Here is a 24,643-nt window from a genome sequence, read left to right as displayed (position 1 = left end):
TGTTGACAAGTACAAAGCCAGATTGGTTATCCAAGGCTTTAGGCAAAAGGAGGGTATTGATTTTTTCGATACATATGCTCCTGTTGCTAGGATATCCACTATTAGACTGTTGTTAGCACTTGCTGCTATCCACAATCTGATGATTCACCAAATGGATGTGAAAACTGCATTCTTAAATGGTGAATTGGATGAAGAGATATACATGAAACAACCTGAAGGGTTTGTTATGCCAGGAAATGAAAATAAGGTGTGTAAACTGATGAAATCTCTTTATGGCTTGAAACAAGCGCCTAAGCAATGGCATCAAAAATTTGATGAGGTTGTGTTGTCTAGTGGTTTTGTTATAAACCAAGCAGATAAATGTCTATACAGCAAGTTTGATACTCATGGAAAAGGAGTTATCATTTGTCTGTATGTAGACGACATGTTGATCTTTGGTACCGACCAAGATCAAGTTGATGAAACTAAGGCATTTTTGTCTTCTAAGTTTGATATGAAAAATATGGGGGAGGCGGATGTGATCTTAGGAATAAAGATCAAACGTGGAAACAATGGTATTTCCATCTCTCAATCACATTATATTGAGAAGATATTGGAGAAATTTAATTTTAAAGATTGTTCTCCGGTAAGTACTCCCATTGATCCTAACCTGAAGCTATTACCTAATAAAGGTGTAGCAGTGTCTCAACTTGAATACTCAAGGGCGATAGGATCACTCATGTATGCAATGATTAGTACTAGGCCTGATATAGCTTATGCTGTTGCTAAACTCAGTAGGTTTACAAGTAATCCTAGTTCTCATCATTGGCAAGCTATGAATAGAGTATTCAAGTACTTAAAGGGAACCATTGACTATGGTTTGACATATACTGGATTTCCTTCGGTTATTGAAGGTTACTCTGATGCAAGTTGGATAACCAATATGGAGGATTATTCATCCACAAGTGGTTGGGTATTCCTCCTAGGAGGAGGTGCTATCTCTTGGGCATCCAAGAAACAGACCTGCATTACAAATTCAACAATGGAATCTGAATTTGTAGCTTTAGCAGCAGCTGGTAAAGAAGCTGAGTGGCTAAGAAATCTGATCTATGAGATTCCATTGTGGCCCAAACCTATACCTCCCATGTCTATCAGGTGTGATAGTCAGGCAACTTTGGCTAAGGCATATAGTCAAGTGTATAATGGGAAGTCTAGACACTTGGGTGTTAGACACAACATGGTTCGGGAGTTAATCATGCATGGTGTGATATCAGTGGAGTTTGTGAGAACTCAGCATAATTTGGCCGATCATTTAACCAAAGGGTTAAGTAGAGATCTCGTGAAAAGGTCGGCTGTGGGATTAGGATTAAAGTCCATCTGAAATCTCTTATGTTAAGATACCCAATTCCCATCTAATATGACATTAGGTGCTGAATTCAATGTGGAAAGCTTAACATGTAGAGATTGGAACACATCATCGAAAGTATCCCAAAAGGAATGTGTTCGGTTCTGTAAGTTAAGGAGGTTGAAGTATAACTTCTTAATGGTCCTTTTGAAAAATTGCATTTGCAGGTGCAAGAAAGAAAAGGACTACCTATATAAGCATGAAATTTAGCCGCTTCAAGAAGCTGGGACTTGGCTTTGATATGCTTATGAAGGATAGGGACACAGGCTAGTAAAACTAGTGTCGAGCAAGAGTAATGTTATAAACTATTGTGCAGATTATCTTCATGTATTCATTATGAATAGAAAGGGTTCAATCCTTAGTGACACCCTGATATTCGAATATTTGAAACGTGTAATTTGCTAAGATGAAATTCAATCGTCACGATATTTCATCTATGCAGTAGTTTGTGGTATGTTATGACTTTGGTGATTTGATCGGTAATTACACTAAAATGGGGGAGGTTTGTTGGACATTTTAGTGTAATTGATCTCTTTATTATGTTAAAATAAGAGTGCACGCTTGTTTTAATGTAATAACGAGATGTTCGGTTTAGGCAAAAGGTTGGAAGTTACATGGAAGTTACTAACTTCCATCAACGGTTGGAAGTTACATGGAAGTTACTAAAACTTCCATTAACGACAATTTTTTAAAAAATAAATAACTTCCATCAACCGCCAAAAACCACCTGTTCTTTGATTATAAATAATCATTCTGGTTCAGAAAGCATAACATGTGAAAAACTCACAAGATCAAAACAAAACTCTTGAATTATAATCTTCTGATTTTATCCGATTGAACAATTTTGGTTGAACCCCGAAATTTGATTCAATCTGAAAGTGTTTATACACGACTTCAGATTTATCCAGGATTATCTCGATTTTCAAAATTAACCAACAGGAAGCCCAAAAAACCCACCTGACCTTAATTCTTGTGGACATTAATTTCATGCGCTTAAGGGCAAGTTTAGCTGTAACAGTCATAACCTGTTTGATCTTAAGGTTTGATTCGAAGCCAAGTCTTGGATCTAACAGCTCCACCAAAGCTTGGTTTTCAATTTTTCTGCTTAAAATGGAAACAAGATTATCCACTTCATTCAGAACCCAGTCTTTCGCTAGCTTTGATGATAGAAGCTCACACAACACCACCCCAAAGCTATAAACATCATTTTTTACGCTAAGCTGGCCCTTTGTCAAATACTCTGGGTCCATATAACCACTTGACCCTGCTCTATCACTAGTAACATGGGTGGCATCCACAGGAACTCCATCCGGAAGTTTCTGCAATAAATGAAGGTTACCAACTTTAGCACAACAGTTCACATCTAGGAGAAAATTGCTGGACTTCACATTGCGGTGGATGATGCCATAATTGTTAAGATGGTCCAAAGGATTTGCAATATCAATAGCCATATCCAATCGTTTAAGCCAAGGTAGTGTAATATTTTCGTCCATTTCACTACGAAGATGAGCAGCAAGATTTCCATTGGATAGGCATTCAGTCAGTTGCAGAGATTCCTCGTGATGAGAAGCACACCTGTAAACTGACACTATTTTTATGAGGTAAGTAATTTAGGATAATAGTTTCATTGATAAACTGTTGCAATATGTAGTGCTGGTCTCTGTTAAAGCGCTGAATTGTAATCTCATGTCCATCTTCAAGTTTTCCTAAAACAATGTTAATAATCAGAAGAAAGTGTTCTATGCAAAAGCATGAGGTATATATAGTCCTTTATGTTAATCAAAATTATAGTTTTGCTTAGGTATTTAATGCCGAATTTGAATCTCAATCTTGATAGTTTCAATTACTAAGGTAAAATTCTAATTTTAATTAAATAACAATGCTCAAAACACTTAATATAAAAGGCTACAGCATAGTCTAACCTTAATAGTGAGTGATAAGGCCTCTCTTTCCACCTCTCTTTCCAACGAAATGAAATCGATCAAAATTATTTGTGGCTTTTGCAAGTTCCTTGTAGGGAAAGATTCGCCACTTCAACTTACTGTGCTTTGCCTTTTGCATTGTGTCTGAAGATGTGCTAGTGAAGCAGCACACAAAGAGATCACGTCTGAATCTCATGAGGTAATTACCAAACGTTGCAGGGTCGTCGGGATGCTGAATGTTAGTGAGGCAAAAGATGGTTGGTAAGAATTGCAATTTCTCTGCTGATTAAATTCTATAACATCTAATTCATGTTCAAATATGATCAAAGAAATAAAAATTTGGTGGAATAAGATGAAAAGTGTGTGGATCAACTAAAATAAAGTGTGGTTGTTCCCTCTAGCAAACCTATTATACAACCAAGTATATATAACAACAAATCCACGTGGATAAATAAAGGTTACCAGTTGATCCATGAATGGTATGAAATTTAGGTGCAATAAGAGGAAGAAGTTACCAAAAAGGTAAAATTAACTATATGAGAAGGGGAGTTAGATGAGTACCAAAAATTACTCCTTGTAAAGGAAACCTTTTTTAGTACTCTTATAATATATATTTCTTCCTTCAAAATTAAAAAGAACTGTTTTTTTGGTAGAGATTACCGTTGTTTTTCGGATAGACAATCCTATTCGAACCAAAACTCATTACAAGTGATAAAACTTCTTTACGAGTATTTAATACAACTACGTACTCATGATTTGAATTTGAAATCATTAGTTAAGTTGAAATAATCTTGTATCAATTATTCTACTCCTAATTAAAGAAATATTTTGAAACAAAAATAAGAAAGTTACCTAATAAGGACAGTTAACTACAATGGATTAAGTACCACAAGGATTTTAAGAATTTATTCCTTGTAATCATTACTAAACAAAAGGAATTAGATAAATATGATTTTTCCTATACATACTATTCTCATGTTTTAGTACTTTTGATGTATATCTTTGTGCTGACATTTTATTTTTGGTTGAATGAGATGAACAATATTGTCATTTACACAAAAGAGTTCCTCACATTTATTAAGTCTATAGCACCTAGGCGAGGTTTCTTTGTTTCTTACCTGGTGTTGAACAAACAATATATCCAAAGAAAGACAAGGTTGTCCCCAACAATTTTTGGACGATAAATTACCCCTTTGAAAGAATACTCTGCCACCGATCGAGGTAGTGATCCAAGTGTACTGACTCAGAAAGTCTCAACTTGGCGACTGATAAGTAATCTAGAAAATGAAATTAACCGAGGTAACGTCCTTCTTGAATAAGTTGAGAACTTTGAGGATCAAGAATAACTAAGATGAATGAGTTTTAATTTGCTTTTGAACGTGTATAAGTGTAAAGAATAGCATTTAAAAGGAAAGAATTGAACGAAGAAGTAGCAGTGTAACAAGGTGAGAAAAAGGAAGGAAGAAAAAAGGAAGCTACAGAACACACGAGGATTTTATATCCAAGCATGCTTTTAGTAAGATAATGACTTTGCTTCTAGAGAGTATTTTGATCAGGAGAAATGCTATATTTTTTAACATTTTTTTATCATTAATGGAAACTAGACAAATACTCGCGCTTTGTAAGGGTTTATAGATAATTAAAAATATATATTTAAATAAATTATTTATTTGATAAATCAAATTTAAAAATATAATCATCAATGATATTTTATATTATTTTTTGTTAAAAGAGATAAAAAAAATTACATATAAATTAAGATATTTTTTATTTATCAATATATATATCTATAAGGGAAAATTTCAAAATTGAAGTTGTCCACTCAACTAAATTGATTAACATGAAGATAAAAATAAACATTGTGTATAAATTTTATAAGAACAATATATTGTGAATAAAATACCGAAAATTATTCATTTAAATAAATTTTTTGTATTTATTTCTTTTGCTGGTAACATGTATTTTGTTTTCTTTGGTGTTTTTTTTTAAACTTTGATGTCAGAACAATTTGTTTATTTGTCTTTCTCCTTAATGGACTTTCTGAGATTAAATAAACTTCATTTGATGATGAAGATGCATCTTTTGACTTCTTGATTGCTTGTAGCTTTGAGCTTTTACTTACGATTGTTTTTTCACATTTTTCTTTAATGGACTTTCTTCTTCTTTTCATGATGAAAATGCATCTTTTGACTTCTTGGATAATTTTAACTTTTGATTTTGACTTGTGACTGTTTGTTTATTCGCTTTTTTTCTTAATGGACTTTGTGAGGTTTGATAAACTTCTTCATTAGATGATGAAGATGCACCTTTTGACTTGTTGGATGCTTGTAGCTTTGGGCTTTGACTTATAATTAGTTATTCATCTCACTCATTTGATGATATTTCTTGTGGTGAAGTGGACTCCTTTTTAAATAAAAATATTAATTAGTGGACAAAACTATTAATACTTTGTACAAGAAGTAAAACATGTAAATAAATTTAAATATGGTTACCTGTTTAATTTCTTTGAGAAGAGAATCATGCTAAATGATATTTTTTGGGATAAAAGTCCTTTTGATGATATAGGTTTGAAATCCTTCCTTCGAGTTGTGAGCTTGATTTCAAATTTAAAAGTGTATTTCCAAAGGGTATACAACTTTGGGGTATGTCAGTCTTATTTGCATTTTGTGTGTCAAGGAGTTCAGATGTTGTTGTGTTTAGGATTTGTTGTACATCTCGATCGAATATTGTAAATGTTGTTACACTCGTGTCATGTGAAACTTCCAATTGTATCTTGAACCTAAAAAAGATTTTAAAATTGTAATATTTATTTAATTATGTTATCAAAAATAATTCATTATATACAAATATTAAACATTGACGTTGGATACTTAGATGACTATTTGTATTCTCTACAAGTGTATTGATTTTCCTCTTTTGTATTTCTTTTGGCATCTCTCACATGCAACATAATTTCAATTAAACGTATCGTCAATCTCATTGATTGTTACATGAATTGTGAACACTCTATCCTATTATTTTATATATGTTAAAATTAAGAAAAAATCAAGTATTATTGAATATTGTGAATATGAAGGTTATGGTAGGTTAACATACATGTGATTCTGATATTCATTTCATGGATATTATATATTGTAGAGATCTTCTATTTTTTGACATTCTCTTGCCAAGATCATTGTTGGCAGAACTTGAAGCGGATAGTTCTTTTATTTGATGTTGCTCCATTTTTTTATGCAAAGTAGTTATTTAGAATAAAATTTATAATTTTTTAACTACATCAATCAAAGAATTAGAATAAACTAATAATTTTGTTTGTTGAATGTTATAAAATGCGTATAATAAGATAAAATAAAAGAATGAAGTTCATTTTACCATATCTTGAACTTTGCAAAATCACGATTGTCTAGGTTGATATAAATCTTTGTACTTGAAGTTAAGTTGATTGAATACTCATATGAAAAACAATTATTAAAATATAATTGTTAGTAAATAAAATATAAATAAGTTGAATTGACAACAATACTTAAGATAGTAAAGAAACATCTCAGATAAATAAATAAATGTCAAATTAAATAAACATGTTAATATAAAAATAAAGAGATAGGAAATTATAGATTGATTTTTATTTAAATATTATTTAAAGATTATTTAAAGATCATATGAAAAACAATTATTAAAATATAATTGTTAGTAGATCAATTTTTATATTTAAAACTTAATATAAAAATTAAATTCAGAAAAATAGTTTCAATTTCTATAGTGAAATGACATATGACAATCGCTTAATGTAAATATTAAGTACAATTTAACCATCCATTTATCTAGTTCTCCATATTTTTTTGGCTAAATTATTTATATATATAAAGAAAAGAAAAAAGTAGTAAGAAAAGAAAAGATATATTTTTTTTAGGCTATGTTTTGTCTACAAAGTAACTTTAATAACTTTATTTATGAAAATAACCTATTAAAAAGGGAGATGTCAAAATATAATATTTTATATTACATTTTATTGTGTAAATAAATATATATTAATGAATTATACAAAATTATTATTTAAACAAAATTTATAATTAATGATAAAGTAAGGATAATATATTTACTCTTTTGCTATAGGGTTTTGTTATGTTGTGAGTAAAATTAAAGTTGTAAGTAACATTAAAGAAGGGAGAAGGAAGATAGAAGTGATAGACACAAGAAGAAGAATGTTCTCCTTCCTCCAAATCATCAATTGTGCAGGTAATAGTAAGGAGCTCAACTTTTATATATTATAAATAAATTTGTTAGAAAGTGTGATTATGTCAAGGTGTTCTAGTTTAGTTGGGTTGTGTGACTTCTTATAAGATCTCTCACACATCTTTAATTATTATAGATAAAAAAAAGTGTGAATTCCATATTTTATTCGATTAATGAAATTTTAAGAAAAATAATTAATTGTGTGAAGAATAGGCTCTATATGTGTCTTGTTTCCATTATTTGTGACAAACTAAATTGTGTAATACTCCAATTTTCGTAAAATAAATTTAAAAATTTTCTATTTAAAAATAAATAGAATTTTAGAAAAATGATGAGATTTTTATAATTTAATAAATAAAGAGAAATAATTTTATTAATTAAAATAATGGTTTGAAGGAAAAATAGAAATGATATTTTATTTATTCATTTGATAGTAAATAAAATATAATTCTTTTTTATAAAATAAATAAAAAATAGAGTAAATAAAAGGCCCAGAGTACCCTAACTATAAATAGAGACTAATAGGTCACTATTTACATTTACGATACGTCTCTGCATTCCCTCTTCCTCTCAAATCCGTTTTTTCTTCTTCCTTTCCCAAAATTTTCTTTTTTTGTCAGATACACTCAAATCGATTTCAGTAAAACGACAATCTTGGACTCATTAACCGTTGGATCGTCGTGAAATTTGAACGGGTGGTTTGGAACTTATTTTCACACTCACCCACCATTGTTTTTGAGATAATGGCTATGGTGGAAGAAATGTCCCTCGCATTGAGCTTTCTCTTTTCCCGCAGACATCCAAAACCTGTCCCAATAAAATTACGATCACAGATTCGTCAACCGTTGGATTGTTGTGCAATTTGGGCACCACCTTCGGAACTCACTTTCACACATTCTCATCGTTGAGATTTGTGAAATAATATTTTTCAAAGAGAAATTAGTCTCGCACTTTGGCAGTAAATAGGAGGCTACAATTTCTTCCCCTTCTCTCTAACGCTTGGAAATCCTAACAGAACAAACAGAGGAAAAACTTGAGGAATCTTAGGGAATTGCTAAAGATGTCGCTATCACTTTCAGACTACACACGTGAGCCCCCTTAGAGGTAAGGGATGAGTTTATCGCAATTGGGAATAGAATGGTGTAGAAATCCTTAAGAGATCAAATTGAGATTTATTTTGAGATGTTTATTGAATTATAATTTTTCCTTTATGATTATAAATAAGATATTATTGTGTTTGACGGACCAATTGATGTCCTGATGTGAATTGGTTGATAAAATTGAATGCTCTTGGTGTTTTCGTGTTTTTAACCTAGGATTTTGATTCAATGATTTTGATATGATTGTGTGAAATTGTTTGAGGGTTTTACTCCCCATGTTGTGAGAAACATTTTTGTATAAATTATTTGTACTTTGGACAAGAATTGCTAGATTGACATGATAAATTATTATATTGAGATTGTGAAATTATGATTAAAATTGTGCCTAAGTGATAAATTGAATATGTGATGAATTGTGAGATAATATGCTACTTTGAGATCATAACATTATTTATTGGGATTGAGAATAAGTGCAAAGTTGAACATGCATTGATTTCTGAGATACACGTAAACATGTGATGATGGATTATGACATTATGAGATGCTAAATTGTGGACATGAGATTTGGTTGTGAACAAGTACACGGTTAATGTGATACCCTCTACCCCGACATATAAATAAATAAAATATATAAAAAAATATCGGTAACCAAATTCACACGGGTAAAAGGTTCACATTCACTTCACTATTATCAATTAAAACTTATTAAAAATATATTCGGCTCGAAACAAGGCCATCAAAATTTACAAAAATATTTTGTTAAATCAGTGAGATAAAATAAAATAGACTAAAATTATGCAATAAATATAAAACTTATGTCCCACTGTCACATCCTATCAAAGAATTGTGTCCCAACGTCCTTCAGCACAAGGTTCCTTTAAGCACTTCACCTAGCCATCTGCTCCCCCGAACACAAGGTTCAAGATCATCACAGGATCCAAACACAAACAGCAAACCGAGAGTGAGTTATTACATTTCTAACTACTAGAGAGAAACAAAACAACATATAGTAGCCAAATACAATTTACTTAGCATATCTCACATTATTTCATCACTGTCATTCAAAATTCACTTTTCATCCATCAATCACCTTACACAAGAATCACACGTTCTAATCAAGACATAATAACACCTCAATTTCATAATAAACAATTAGCAAGCGCATGAGACAATTATGCTAAGACTCAAGCCTACATGCAATGTGGTACCATATCAGTGAAAAACCACCCTGGGGCGCTTAGGAGTACATAACAAGACACACCACACAATGGGTTTGTCAGGTCACTCTCACTAAGTAAGATCATAGGGAGACCAGTCAGGGTCACGATGTTTTGCGAGAATGCTCCAACCATATGGGATCAACATAGGCTTAAAGGAGCACTCAAACCCGGTGACCCCCAAGGCCTACACTCCGAAGAGTCCGTCAGGGCCTCTCCCTCCTGATTCAGGTCCAACCCCTAAAATCATTTTAGCACACAGACACTGCTAGTGAATTATACAATACCCACGACCTCACACTCGTGTCTTAAGCACGTACAACATATTGCGCTACAATTTAACACTGGTTCCTAAATAGGAACCTACACTTTCTCTTTAACATTGGTTCCTAAATAGGAAACCTACATTTTCTCTTTAACACTGCGCATTTACACTTTTCTCAAGATAACACTGGTCGGGTTATTGTACAATTCATAGCTTACAACACAAGTAATTTCACTTCAAGTGTTAACTACACACTTATCCACAACTAAAACTCATTCACAATTTCACATCTCATAGTGTCACAATCCACCATCACATGTTTTCATGTATCTCACAAATTAACACATGTTCAACTTTACACTTATACTCAATCTCAATAACAATATTATAATCTCAAAGCACATGTTATTCCACAATTCATCACATACTCACAATTTGAATCATCATTTCATATCCTCAATATAACAATTTATACAAAAGACTATCACAACATGAGGACTAAAACCCCTCAAATAATATTACACACTTATATCAAAATCATAGGTCGAAATATATAAATATCAAGAGTACAATTTATCAAACAATTTTCATTAGGACATCAATATTTTATTTATAATCATAAAGGAAAATTTGTAATTTAATAAACATCCCAAAATAAAACCCCAATTTAATCCTCTAAGGATCCCTACACATGTTCTCACTAACCCCCAATTGTGAATAACTCATCCCTTACCTCTGAGCGGACTCACGTGTCTTCAGCCAGCGATAGCAACATCTCTAGCGGTTTCCTAAAATTCTTTCAATTATTCCTCCGACTGCTCCGATAGAATTTCCAAACGTCAGAGAGACGGAGAAGAGATTGAAACCTCCACTTGTACTGTCTTCATGCGATTCCTTTTTCTCCATCCACGAATAATATCTCGCAAATCCCAACGGTGAAAGCGTGCAGAATTGAATTTCAAATAAAATATCAAAATTTCATGAAAATCCAACGGTTAATGAAACCGGGATCGTAATTTTATCGAGACAGATTTGGGTTTCTGCGGGAAATTAAAATGCTACAATGCGAAGGGTTTTCCTCTAAGCTCAGATATGATTTTAAAATTCCCAACGGTGAGAATGTTCGGAATTGGGTTGTGAACATGATACTCAAATTTCACGATGATCCAACGGTAAACAGGTTCGAGATCGTCATTTTTCTGAGACAGGTTTGGTGGGCTGCGAGAAAAAGAAAGGGTTTTGAGAGGAGAAGGGGAAAAACGAAAATGAGGCCAAAAGGAGACAATTGACTTAACATAACTATTTATACCTAGGGTACTCAGCCTATTATTTGCTCTATATTTATTTATTTATTTATTTTTACTAAAAAACTTTTTAAATTTATTTACGAAAAATTGGGATGTTACAGTTAACACTTGATGTGACAATACTTGTATTGTGAGCTATGAATTATACAATAACCCAATTGGTGTTTACCTTGAAAAAAGTATTTATGCATAGTGTTAAAGGGAACATGTAGGATTCCTAGTTAGGAATCTAAAGTGTTAAATTGTAGCGCAATGTGTTAAACGTGTTTGAAACATGAGTGTGAGGTTGTGAGTATTATATAATTCATGAGCAGTGTCTGTGTGCAAATATTATTTTAGGGGTTGGACTTGAATCAGGAAGGTAAGGTCTTAACGAATTTTTCAAAGTCTTGGGGGTAAAGACACTCGATTTGAGTGCTCCTTTAAGTCTATGTTGATCCCATATGGTTAGAGCATTCTCGCAAAACATAGTGATCCTGACTGATCACCTTATGATTTTACTTAGTGAGAGTGATCAGGCATACTCATTGTGTGGTGTGTCTTGTTATGTACTCCTAAGTGACCCATGGTGGTTTTTCACTAACATGGTATCACATTGCATATAGGCTTGAGTCTTAGTATAATTGTTGCATAACGCTTGCTAATTGTCTATTATAAAATTGATTAGTGTTATTGCATCTTGACCTGAGTGTGTGATTCATGTGTAATGTGATTGGTGATTGAAAAATGAATTTTAAATGATAAAGTGGCGAAGTGATGTGAATTGTATTAAGTTGAGTTATGTTATAAATATTTTCATAATTTATTTTGATTACATCATTGTTTTTTTTAAAAAAATGTGATAACTCACTCCCTATGTGTTATTTGTGTTTGGATCTTGTGGTTAACTCAAACCTTGTGTTCATGAGAATAGATAACTAGGTGGATGACTTTAGAACCTCGTGCTAGAGGATGCTGAGACACAATAATCTGATAGGATGATCTAATATGTCTCTATTTATAGTTAGGGTACTCTCAGTCTATTATTTATTCTATTTTTTATTTGATAAAAATGAATTCGATTACTTCCTATCAAATGAATAAATAAAATATTATTTTTTATTTTCTAAGAACATATATTTATTTTATTTACCTTAAAATCATTGTTTTAATTAATAAAATTATTTCTTTTTATTTATTTAATTACAAAAACCTCATTATTTTCTTAAAACTTTAATTATTTTTAAATAAAATACTTTTTTAATTTATTTTACGAAAATGGAGTATTACAAGAATAAAACAATAGCATGCCTATTGTTGGATACAAATGATCAACCCTGAAGCAAGTTTGTTAGGTTCCTGTTTAATGAAGAAGGATGCATATCATGTATTTTAACCAGATGGTCCAGAAGAGTGTGAAATTGGGAGAATATTAGACTCTTTAATTCAATGGACACTATACAGAGTACTATGAAGAGTCCATTATCCATGTACAACAGCTGCCGACGGGTTACGCCTTTTATTTTTAATATTGACATTTGACAACTCCCTTTATCTCTACTAAGGAATTATCCATGTTTTTACTTTAAAGAGGAGGAGGAGGATAATGTTTGAAGTGATGTACTGCAATTCTGAGATGGTTTCCAGCTTTTGGTCTTTCTTATACATTTAGAACATGGAATGCATTTACATGTATCATGTAACAGCATGTTTGTATTGCTGTTAAACCACGTTGAACGTGAATCCAAGTGACATAAGGATCCATGTTCAACGTGCCTCAAAGTGTAATCCAGCTAAAACAAACACACCCTAAATAGTCAAGTAAATTTCTAACCTACAATAGGGCTAACCTGAAATTCCTATACTGCAGAACAAAATCATCTCTGTTAAGCCAAAATCCAATTACTAGACCACAAACCAAATGAATGGTTTGATAGAACCAGGAATGTTGGTAGCATGAATAAGGACTATGTTATCTGGTTGAATCCCCATGTTCCTTTCCTTATGCCCTCAAGGGTATCTAGCACCTGTTTCATGGATGGTCTGAGTTCCTTGGGACACTGCACACACTGAAATGCTAACTCTGCCACTGCTGTTATCATTTCCATCATGTTTTTGTCAACACCAAGCCAAAAACTTTGATCCACTACAGCGGTTAATTCCTTGTTTAAAATTTTTCTCTTTGCAAACTGTGCAAGAGTAACATAATCTGTGCCTTCCATTAAACTTGGGCGGATGGATGATATGAGTTCGAACAAGACAACCCCAAAACTATAGACATCACTTTTGTCACTGACCCTTCCAGATTCATAGTAGTCAGGATCTATGTAAGCACGAGTTCCTACTGGAATAGTTGAAACATGAGTAGCATGATCTGGAAGAGACCGTGAGAATCCAAAATCTGCAACTTTGACAGTAAAATTTTCATCCAACAGAATATTACTCCCTTTTACATCACGGTGGATGATACCTGATTCATGAAGAAATACCAAGGCAGTAGCAGTTTCAATGGCAATATTCAATCTATTATGCCATGGTAGTTTACCACCAGAAGATTCATGAAGATGTTTAGTAAGAGTGCCATTGGAGATGTACTCGTAAACTAGCATGTGTTTGTTGCAATTGCGAGAAGTGCGGCCATAAAGTGAAACCAGATTTTCATGGTGCAGGAGACCTAAGATCGCAGTTTCTTTCATGAATTGCTTAATGGTCTCTTCTGTCTCACTCTCATCATGGAAACATTTTATTGCAACCTCTCGCCCATCTTGAAGTTTTCCTAATACAATGGCATGCTATCAGAACAAAAATAGATATATGCATATTACTTACAGGAAACATTGGTTAAAATATGCTAACTAATTAGCCCCTCACCATAGTACACGGTGCCGTACCCTCCCTTTCCAAGGCAAGTGTCAAACTTGTTGGTAGCTTCTTCAAGTTCAGCATGGTGGAAGATTTTCAAAGCTGACATGTATGGATTATAAGACATGAATAAGGACAATTCTGAAGCTTTTTGTGCAATTTAATTTCTAATTAAGCTAGGAACACACTTTTTTATTGGTTAAAATTTATTAAAACTACAAAATTAGGAAACAATGTGTTCCTAACATGTCTCAAACTAGAAAACCATGAGAAAGGAAAACATACAAAAGACCATTTTTTATTATACCTTTTGTTGAGTTTGTTTCATATCTTCCTTGCTTTATGCCATCGAGTGACTCTAGCACCTGTTCCATATTTGGCCTTAATTCTTGTGGACATTTCATGCATAGATGTGCAAGCTCAGCTGTAGCAGTCATCATCCGCTTGATCTTAAGGTTTGATTCAAAGCCGAGTCTTGGATCCAACAGCTCCACCAAAGTTTGGTTTTCAATTTTTCTGCTTAAAATGGTAGCAAGACTATCCTCTTCATTCATAACCCAATTCTTTGCCAGCTTTGATGAGAAGAGCTCACACAACACCACTCCAAAGCTATAAACATCATTTTTTACGCTAAGCCGGCCTTTTGTCAAATACTCTGGGTCTATATAACTACATGTCCCAATTATATCACCAGTAACATGGGTAGCATAGACAGGAACTCCATCTGGAAGTTTCCGGGATAGATGAAGGTTAGCAAGCTTAGCACAAAAGTTCACATCTAGGAGAATATTACTGGACTTCACATTGCGGTGGATGATGCCATAATAGTGAAGATAGTCCAATGAATTTGCAATATCAATGGCTATATCCAATCGAGTCAGCCAAGGTAGTGTGCTGTTTTTGGTTATTTCACTTTGAAGATGAGAAGCAAGATTGCCATTGGATAGGTATTCATGCACTAGTAGTGACTCCTTGTGATGAGAAGCACACCCGTAAATTGACACAATATTTTTGTGAGGCAAGTAGTTTAGGATAGCAGTTTCATTGATAAACTGTTGCAACATGTGGTGCTTGTCTTCATTAAAGCACTGGATCGTTATCTCACGCCCATCCTCAAGTTTTCCTTAAACAAGGTAAATAACCAGAAGAAAATATTTGCATGAACAAAACTTGCAGATGTTTAGGTGCTTTTGCTCTTAGCTCTTCAATAAGAAGTTCATCTCGGTATTCAATGCTGATTTTAAATACTGACCTTCATTGTGTGTGTTAGCATGGTAAAACACGAATTTTAATAAGAGCACCAAAAGCACCTAAATAACTAAACCTAAGCTTTCTGCCATTTCTATTGGGCAAAATGCGTATGCAGTTCCTTAGGTCCTTTTGGTGTTGTTATCTAATCAAAATTGGAATTTCACATTTATAACCTATACTGATCTTTAATGCAAACTTTTATTACGTCAATTACCAAGGTGAACTCCAAATTTGTTTTGAGAACCGCTCAAAAAGTACTTAAGCTACTTTATCTAAGTTTTTTCCTTCTCTATTTACATTGTTCGTATAAAAGGATGCAGCTTAGTCTCTTACCATAATATTCAGTGGCAAATCCTCTCTTTCCAAGACAATGAGATTGGTTAAAATTATTTGTGACTTTTGCAAGTTTCTTGTAGGGCAAGATTCGCCACTTACTCTGCTTTGAAAACGTGTCAGAAGAAGAGCTAGTGAAGCAGCACTCAAAGAGACCAAGTCCCATTCTCATGAGGAAATTACTAATTTGCAGGACCATTGAGATGCTGAGTAAAAGTGAAAAATCCAACTGATCAGAATTGCAAATTTCTAAGTATTTTACATTCTACAAAGTCTAATTCATTTTCATATATACAACTGAAATGTAAATTGATAAAGGATTAAAACAAATAAATACTATACTTACATGGAAAGAAAACATATTCAAGTCAATGGCTGTAGGGTCCATGTCTAGACTAGGTGTGAAGGAACAACTCTTGGTAGCTAAGACAAAATAATAACAGATCATACTTTAAAAAAATACTGTATGTTGAGTGACTAACAACATAATTAATCTGCCAAAATAACACGAGCAGAAGATTCTAATAAACTCATTGGTCAAGAACAGGTTTATTAAATGAAGTAAAACATGCATTATTTAAACTGCTTATCTTCATCAAAGTGCTGGATTGCAATTTCACACCTATGGTCAAATTTACCAAGAGTATTTTTTACACACACACACCCTCCGAAGAAAATAATTTACTTATATATCATTTGTTTTGAAAAATAGCCAGCTGGGTAAGCTAAGCCCCTTACCATTTTTATACTGCGGCCAAGGAGACAATAAATTATGTAATCAGAAAACAATTACTACAGGAAAAATATTAAGTCCTAGTCATGTTTAAAACAAATACAACTAGAATAGGAAAAAGTTACCAAATAAAAAATGTTAAATGCAACGGATGTTAAAGGAGTACCAAAAATTAGTCCTTGTAAAGGAACTTGTTTTAGGACTCCTGCAGTATATACCCTTCCCTAAAAAATAGCAATATCTGCCTTTGTATGGTTACCATTTTTTCCTAATTAAAATTAAAATATTTTGACATAAAAATTATAAAGCTACTGAAAAAGGAGAGTAAACTGATATTCACACCTTGTAAACATTAATAAACCAAGAAAAAAAGATAAATATGATTTTCCTATACAGTATACATAGTATTATCATGTTTAAGTAGTTTTTATGTATATCCTTGTGTTTACTTTTTTTAAATTTATTTTTGGTTGAATTAGATGAAAATATCATTTGTAATATAGAATTCATCACAATTATTGAGTCAGCAATTAAGACGAGGATTCTTAATTCTTACCTAGTGCAGAACAAACAATCCCAAGAAAGACAAAGGTCCCCCCAACAATTTTTGGATGAATGGCCTCTTTCAAGGAATGCTCTGCCACTGAGATGAAGTTATGCAGTCAGCACCACGACATGCAAAGTAAGCAACATGCAAAGGTTACAACACTGGCTCTGTGCTGAGCATGTGAGCCTAAACAACAGTACTAAAAAGGAAAGAAAGAAGAAGTGTAACAAGATGATGAGGAAAAGGAAGGAAGGAAGGAAGAAGTGAACAGCAGAACACAAGTCTTCGGAGAAAATATGGAAAAGTCTGAACTCTGAAATGTCAATTTTTCTATGAAAATGATATTTTGAGTATATTACACTGCAGCCTGCGAATGGATACTTAAATATTATGTAGTTTTTTCTTTTAAAAAAATATTTTTTACTCTGCTGTAATATTATATATATATATATATATATATATAATATTTCTTTTTCAATTTAGTACATAAATTTATTATTATTATTTAGTACATGATATTTCCAAAATTTTACTTTTCATACTTACATTTAATCTTGATTTATTAAATAATGACGTAACAAACGTAACAGGCTAATAGAGTGTAGGAATAAAATGATGATATAACAAGCTTAAAAAAATATTTATTAAATAATAAATTAAAAAAATGATATATTATAAATATGAAAAATATATTTACATTTTTTATTCATTAAATCACTCAAATATGCAGTGCATACAATATTTACTTTAAATATAATTCATTCAAAAATTTCTTTGAACTAGTACACGGGATATATAAAAGTTTATATTTTAATTTGGTGCTAAAAATTGATTTATATCTTTAACTACCATGATTGAGTGAAGCCTCAAATTGACAGAAGCCATTTTTTGTTTAAAAAAAACGTGCATGTTGCTGGTATTGAATTATTGACTCCAGGCTAATTAATAGCATGAACCATTATTATGTGAACATCACTGTCAACATTTTAGCCTTTCTTCCTTAGTAAGGTTAAAATGGACAATTCATCCGAATTTCATATTCAAAAGTATTAAACATCACAAAATTTTATGGATTTAAGTTATATTTAATAAGTTTTACTCAAGGTTATTTCCTGCAATTTTTAATAAATTTTATCGAAAATTAAATAGAATATGTTAAAAATAATATATTAGAGAGTATGTTACTAATATTTTTCTTTATTTGATTACAAATGTTTGATGTGAAAAAATATTATATATGTTTTCATTCTTAATTATAAAAATGTCACACTTTATTTTTATTTTATTTTTTAATTTTAAAAGTTTATACCAAAGAAGTAAAAACAACTTTTTATTGTTTTACTTTTTATATTTTATTTCATCAATTCCTATATAAACTAAAAATATAAAAAAAATATATATTTTCTCAAACCTAAGGCAAATTCACAATACAAAAATGAAAGCGTGCTTGTGTTTTTGTATAATTTTACAATAAAGTGAAAATATATACGTTTCCGATTTTGCATTTGTCACAACAAAAACAGGCATGTTTATGAAGAAATACAAAAAATATAGGGAATGAACTTTACAAAATAAGAATGAATATAACAATCGTTCCACTGGATTATACAGTTGGGTAAGCGAATAAGCTGGCCCATTTAAGCTCACACCCATTAAACCAACAACTCACATAACTTGTCTTGCAAAGCTTGCCATTTAAATGAAGAGTGTTGCTAGGTGCACCCAGCAAAAATATAAAATGCCAAAATTACCCCTATAAGCTTTCTTCCTTAAAATGCCAATTTTTTTTCCGGAACAACTTCTTACTCCATTTTCAAAGAGCTTTCTTCTCATTTTCCACTTTTTCCAGCGGCATTGTCTCTGGTTCGTGGGGGTAGCAAGGTTGAGTGCAGCGGTGAAGGTGAAGTTTTCGGCGTGAAGCTTTGCGGTGGTCGGTGGCGGCAAACAAGGTACGCAGATGGCGTTTGTGCGTCGCGGACGTACGGATGGCTTCCGGATCAAGTTGATCCGTAAGCTTTTTACGGATCAACTTGATCCGTAAGCTTGTTACGGATTAACTTAATCCGTAACTTCCGGATCAAGTTGATCCGTAACATTCTTCCGGATCAAGTTGATCCGTAAGTTCCGGATCAACTTGATCCGTAAGTGTATTATTTTTGGTATTTGCTGTTTTTGCATTTTTGCATCAGTTTTTCCATTAATTTTCCTTTTTTATTTTAAATTACTAATTTTTTTGTATGGTCATTTTTTGTTTGATTTGGTTAGATGAATGAAGATGAGTGGATGTATGAAATAATGTTTGAACGAGCGGATATGGATTATGAAAATGCAGAATCATGTGGTGCGAATGAACCACATGTTGATTGTTCAGAAGCGTTCAAGACTTCTCAGGTTATAATGTTAATGCTTGTCACATATTTAATAAAATGAATATTGGTAGAAAACTTAAATTATGTGGTTTTTGTAGGTGTTTGGGTGCCGAGAGGATGTTTTGTAGGTGTTTGAGTGCCGAGAAAACTTAATAAAATAAATATTGGTAGAAAACTTAAATGAATATCGGAAGCGTGTTCACTATGCTGGCAAGAATCCCTCAAGTTGTGGTTGTGTGGTGAGAACCACGCTTGGTCTTCCTTGTGCTTGTGAGCTATCCAAATATGTTGGTGGTTGCATCCCACTTGATTCAATTCATATGTTCTGGAGGAGACTCAGTTTTTCAGACCAAGGGTTATCTGAGCCCGAGGTGGGCATCAAGGACGTAATGGAAACAATATACCAAAAATTCGAAGAACTTGATGTTTGTGGCAAGTTTACTCTAAGAAGTAAACTTTGGAAAATTGCACACCCTGATCAGAATTCGATGTGTCCTCCTCCAGCAAAGGTTAACACAAAGGGGGCACCGAAGAAAATTACGAGTAGGAACCCAAGGTCAACAAAGCGCGATCCATCTTACTGGGAGTATGTAGATGCCTTTGAATCACAACAAAATAGCAATTCGTCCGTGAGACGTACTGCATCATCCTCTGAGCAACCGATTCGAAGAACGATGATGCCCATGTTTGACCAGTTTCAGCCATTTATGCACGACTTCATTGATGAGATTGTTGATGTCAAAGGTGATGGTAACTGTGGATATCGGTTGATTGCCGGTTTATTAGGTATGGGTCGACTCTTGGTCGGTGGTCCACAACCATCTGCTTAAAGAACTTGCCAATTTCTCAGAAGACTATGTCAAGCTCTTTGGTGGCATGGAGAGATTTGAGGAATTAAGGATGTCACTACTTATTGATGGGTTAACCAAGGTATGTAATTTATGAATTTGATTTTTAAAACTTTAGTTTGAAATTAAGTTTAACGTGTATATTTGTCATTGCATCAAGGTATAACGTAATCGTTGTATTCTTGTCTAAACAACAAAGCATGACATTCTTTCCCCTTAGAAGTCAACCGCTAACAAATTCTTCATTGCATCGTATAATTTATATCAGTCATGTGTATGACAATCATTTTGTTGAGGTACATTGTAGATATGAAGTGTTTTTTTTTATGATTATGCAATGACTTTTGTAGGATTGAGTTAAAATTTTTTTCGCATACACAACATGTTTATTTAAAAGAACGTTGTTCCTTACCGCCTGTATCATTGTTATGGTCTAGCAATTGTCATCCGCAGGCGAAGTCATGACCAAATCCATATATTAGCATAATGCAGCATTACAAGAGCTTCATGATGTTCAAGAGAGACTATGTTGACTTAAATGATGATTGAACATGTAATTTATAAATGCCTGATAGTTTTGAACATGTAATTTATTTGTTACGTCCACAACAAAATTATTACTTAATTCTAAAAAAGCATGTATGATATATCGTTGTTTGACTTGACTACACATTGTGGAAAATCGTGTTTGATAAATTGTTGTCTGCATTAACATAAAGCGCGTGAAAGGACCCTGCACAGCATGACTACACATGCAGATCTGATGCAACCTAAAGCATGTCATGTCATTCGTGTAGTTGGCAACACATACAGAAAGCATGTGCATGCGTATTTTCAATCTTTAAAAAATGCAGCACTAATATTAAAACTCATCTATATATATGGCACAATCTAACCTTGTAAGAAAGCACAAGTTTCAGTATCAACCCAAGTCTTACAAAAAACTATGGCATTCTTGGGAGAGACAAGCAGTCAGACAGTTGTGAACTCCACATTAAGTTTTATTTTTCCAAATGGATCCATTGTTCACAACGACAGTGGTGTTTCCTTCCAAGCTTCCACTCCAGTTTCCATTCGAGTACCTAACTGGTGTGATTTTCAAACGTTAAAAACCAGAATACACAATAACCTTAAGCTAACCAACAAGCAATTTTTGGATGAAATTTACTACCGGCAGCCTTTCACGTATGCAGGTAATCAATTTGATTTCAATGTATGCAACTGAAAGATGATGCTGATGTTAACACAATGTTAATGTGTAATCATGAATTTTCGTTTGTTGGTCCGATTGATTTATTATGTAGCATTGCTAGAACCCTAGATGGTATTTTAAACTTACTTGAAACTACTATGACCCCTACTCATGATGCCCTGCTATATTACAATGGGAGGTGGAACATGTCACGCCAAAATGAGTTTGTAGGTTACTCGTTCACAGGAAAAAATCCCAAAAACTTTGACATTCCCACCGGATTTACCATGGATGAACTGAAGGATTTGATCAAACAAGTTGCGCCTCGTGGGATTCCCCCTTATGATGTTGATGAAACACAAATGGTAACGCGATTATTTTTTCAGAAACCAAGTCACCATGAGTATTCAGAAAAAGTTATAAAATTTGAAATAATTGAACTCAAAACCAACGAGGACGTGATGAAGGTGCTCATTGAGTCTAACTACTGGAAAAAGATTGGGCCAATAGAAATTTTAGCTGTTTTCAGTAAACCTTTACCGCAAATGGAAGACGAGTTGTCCTTGTCGCAAAATTAGCATGAGATAGTTAGTTGTAGTATTTTATGGAAATTTAATTTCGTTTGACTATGTTGAAGTTAATGTACTGTTTGAATTCATGTATTGCATAATCGTTTTCAATTACAAGAATCTCAACTAAAAAAATAGATTTCTATATATAACAAACTAATTAATAAATTATTTTTCTTCTTACGGATCAAGGTGATCCGTACGTTGATCCATAAGACACTTACGGATCAAGTTGATCCGTAAGACACTTACGGATCAAGTTGATCCGTAAGTGTCTTACGGATTAACGTACGGATCAAGTTGATCCGGAAGTCTCTTACGGATCAAGGTGATCCGTAAGAAGAAAAACAAGTAGGGGCAATTTTGCCATTTAAGAGCTTTGTTGGGTGCACCAGCAATAATGCTGGGTGCACCTAGCAATACTCTTAAATGAACTCTATTTAGCAAGCCCACAACCACATGTTTAGCTCTCCCATGCTAAAATTGGGCAGCCCACGTCTGAAAAAAAAAAAGAAATCAAATTTAAAAATTTGAAATTTAATTCAATTTTCAAACTCTTTCAAAAACAATTGTCCAAAAAATCAAATTAAAAAATTGACTAAAAATAAAATTAGCAACCCTTTTAAAAATTCTTTGTTATGATTTTTTAGTCCAATTAATCACTTGGATGTTTGAAAATTATTTTGTATGGATTTTGGTTTGGTGTTGATTATTTTGAAATATATCTAATTTCAAATAGAATGACCATGATTTTTTATTTTGTTAGTCTAGTTTCTATTTTTATTTTACTTTTACTAAATCACAAAAAAAAATTAATTAAGTTATAAAAACTTCATGGAGTCCACAATTAGACCTGACCAAAAAAATCCAATATTAAAATCTAACCCAACAATTGATTTGGCCCAACCCATTTTAATTATTTTTAATGGATAAGATCTTTTATCACATCCATAATTTGTAAACATTTATAAATCAAGAACTCACTTTCTTTTCATACAGTTTTTAAGTGAAAAATCCAAAGTCTATTGTTCAAACATCTTCTACACTCTAGTATCGCTTCCAACAACCTTCTTCAAAATCACGTTCAAATTTGTTTCTTCAAACCACTGCTTCATCTCCACCAACAAATCACTAGAAGACATGTCTCTTTTCTTTGCCCACGCTCTGCGTAGTTCTCTCAATGAACATTCATCTCAATTGATAAAATCATCATTCCTTCTATCTTCTATCATTCATGTGTTTTGTAATTTTTTGGAATAAGTTTTTTTCATCAGTCCTTTTTTCTATATGTCATTACTGGAAAAATGAGAATTCTATGACAATTTTTCAAAGCATTCAAAGATGGTTTTGAATCGTTTTAAAATTTAATGTCGTGAAAAGTGAAAACTTTCCATGATGATTCTTAAAAAACCATCTTAGCAAAATTATCATTCTAAGAAGATTTATAGGAAAATAATCATCTTAAAATGATAACATTCTAAAATGATTTTTAGTTGAGAAAAAATCATCTAAGAATGATTTTATTAAAAAATAAATAAAAATTTTAATACGATTTTCCTTCAAATGTTTACAATCTAAGATAATTTTTCAAAAAACTATCTTAAAATATCTTTTTTCTAAAATTTTTTTTTAAAAAATAAGAATTCTAAGATGATTTTTGGAAAAACCAAAAACCATCTTAGAATATAAATATTTTAAGATGATTTTCAAACAACCGTCTTAGAATGTATTTTAAAAAAAATAAAATAAAAATCCAATGCAATATTTTTTTCATATAAAACCTTGTTATAATTTCACTAAAAAGAAATAAATTGCTATAATTGACTATAGAATTTACAAATCATATTTAATAAAAATTGTCTCTTTTTTCACCGTGATCATATCTTGTTACTCAATAGAGTCAATTTTAAATTCATAATTGATTTGGTGAAAAAAAATCTTAAAACTTAAAAGAAAGTCACATTTTTTTTCTAATTATATCATTCAATAATATTAAACAATTTAAATGAAATTTTAAATTAAATTATTTATGAAGATTAGTTTAATTTCTCATGATACGCTAATTTTAATTATTTTACTTTACTAGGACTTCTTAATGTAAAATATAGATAATATTTTTAGAAAAATAAAACATTAACATTGACTAAATATATATACATATAAGCTTAATTTAACAACTTACGTTGCATGTAAATATAAAAATAATTATCAAAATATAAATCTTACTTAAACAAAAAGAAAAAAAAGATATACAGAAGAGTAAGAATCTAGTAAATTGAAATGCACCCAAAGCAAGAGATAAAGGGCAGAGAATGTCAGGTTTCATTCCAATTAAAAATTATAAGATGAAAGTGACAGCCAAGGTTTATAAGATGAAAGTGACAGCCAAGGTTTATAAGATAATATTGCCTTAGTGCACTTGACCAATGACCATACATGTCATACAGGATTAAATATAGAACAAAGAAACAAAGACAATCTATCCAACCTGTTACATCTTTGGAATGCTCGTTTAATTGTTTGATGACTGAA

The 24,643-nt window shown here is 32.2% G+C and overlaps 2 protein-coding genes across 4 annotated transcripts; both read right to left on the bottom strand.

The window, feature by feature from the left end:
- Positions 1-930: 930 nt before the first annotated feature.
- LOC114419896 (LEAF RUST 10 DISEASE-RESISTANCE LOCUS RECEPTOR-LIKE PROTEIN KINASE-like 1.4) lies at positions 931-2,877 on the bottom strand. Its single transcript, XM_028385700.1, has 2 exons — positions 2,347-2,877; positions 931-1,002 (listed from the first exon to the last, which is right to left on the bottom strand). The coding sequence occupies exons 1-2, from the start codon at positions 2,875-2,877 to the stop codon at positions 931-933; spliced, it is 603 nt and encodes a 200-aa protein (XP_028241501.1).
- Positions 2,878-13,028: 10,151 nt separating this feature from the next.
- Positions 13,029-17,457, bottom strand: LOC114418635 (probable serine/threonine-protein kinase PBL3). 3 transcript variants are annotated; one of them, XM_028384086.1, is made up of 6 exons: positions 17,143-17,457; positions 16,200-16,276; positions 15,956-16,059; positions 14,577-15,392; positions 14,279-14,371; positions 13,029-14,183 (listed from the first exon to the last, which is right to left on the bottom strand). In XM_028384086.1, exons 3-6 carry the CDS (start codon positions 16,050-16,052, stop codon positions 13,375-13,377), a joined length of 1,815 nt encoding a protein of 604 aa, XP_028239887.1. In that variant the 5' UTR covers positions 16,053-16,059; positions 16,200-16,276; positions 17,143-17,457; the 3' UTR covers positions 13,029-13,374. The 3 variants fall into 3 exon arrangements, with proteins under 3 accessions (XP_028239887.1, XP_028239885.1, XP_028239886.1); XM_028384084.1 differs by having other exon boundaries at positions 15,854-16,059; positions 17,143-17,456; XM_028384085.1 differs by lacking the exon at positions 16,200-16,276 and having other exon boundaries at positions 15,854-16,059.
- Positions 17,458-24,643: the final 7,186 nt, after the last annotated feature.

This window comes from Glycine soja, chromosome 7 (assembly GCF_004193775.1).
Source record: "Glycine soja cultivar W05 chromosome 7, ASM419377v2, whole genome shotgun sequence".
In the NCBI taxonomy this organism is placed as follows: domain Eukaryota; kingdom Viridiplantae; phylum Streptophyta; class Magnoliopsida; order Fabales; family Fabaceae; genus Glycine; species Glycine soja.
Note: the sequence above shows the minus strand (reverse complement) of the source record. Positions and strands in the feature narration are given on the sequence as shown.

Bases quoted from the DNA above. Each gene is read 5' to 3' on its own strand.
- LOC114418635 (XM_028384085.1), bottom strand. From the start codon at position 16,052: ATGGTCCTGCAAATTAGTAATTTCCTCATGAGAATGGGACTTGGTCTC. The intron at 14,372-14,576 runs GTATAATAAAAA...CATACATGTCAG, and splicing joins TGAAACAAACTCAACAAAAG to CTTTGAAAATCTTCCACCAT. The intron at 14,184-14,278 runs GTGAGGGGCTAA...CCATTGTATTAG, and splicing joins GTACGGCACCGTGTACTATG to GAAAACTTCAAGATGGGCGA.
- LOC114419896 (XM_028385700.1), bottom strand. From the start codon at position 2,877: ATGGACGAAAATATTACACTACCTTGGCTTAAACGATTGGATATGGCT. The intron at 1,003-2,346 runs GTCAGGTGGGTT...TTTGTAATGCAG, and splicing joins TAATGTCCACAAGAATTAAG to GTCTGTTTCTTGGATGCCCA.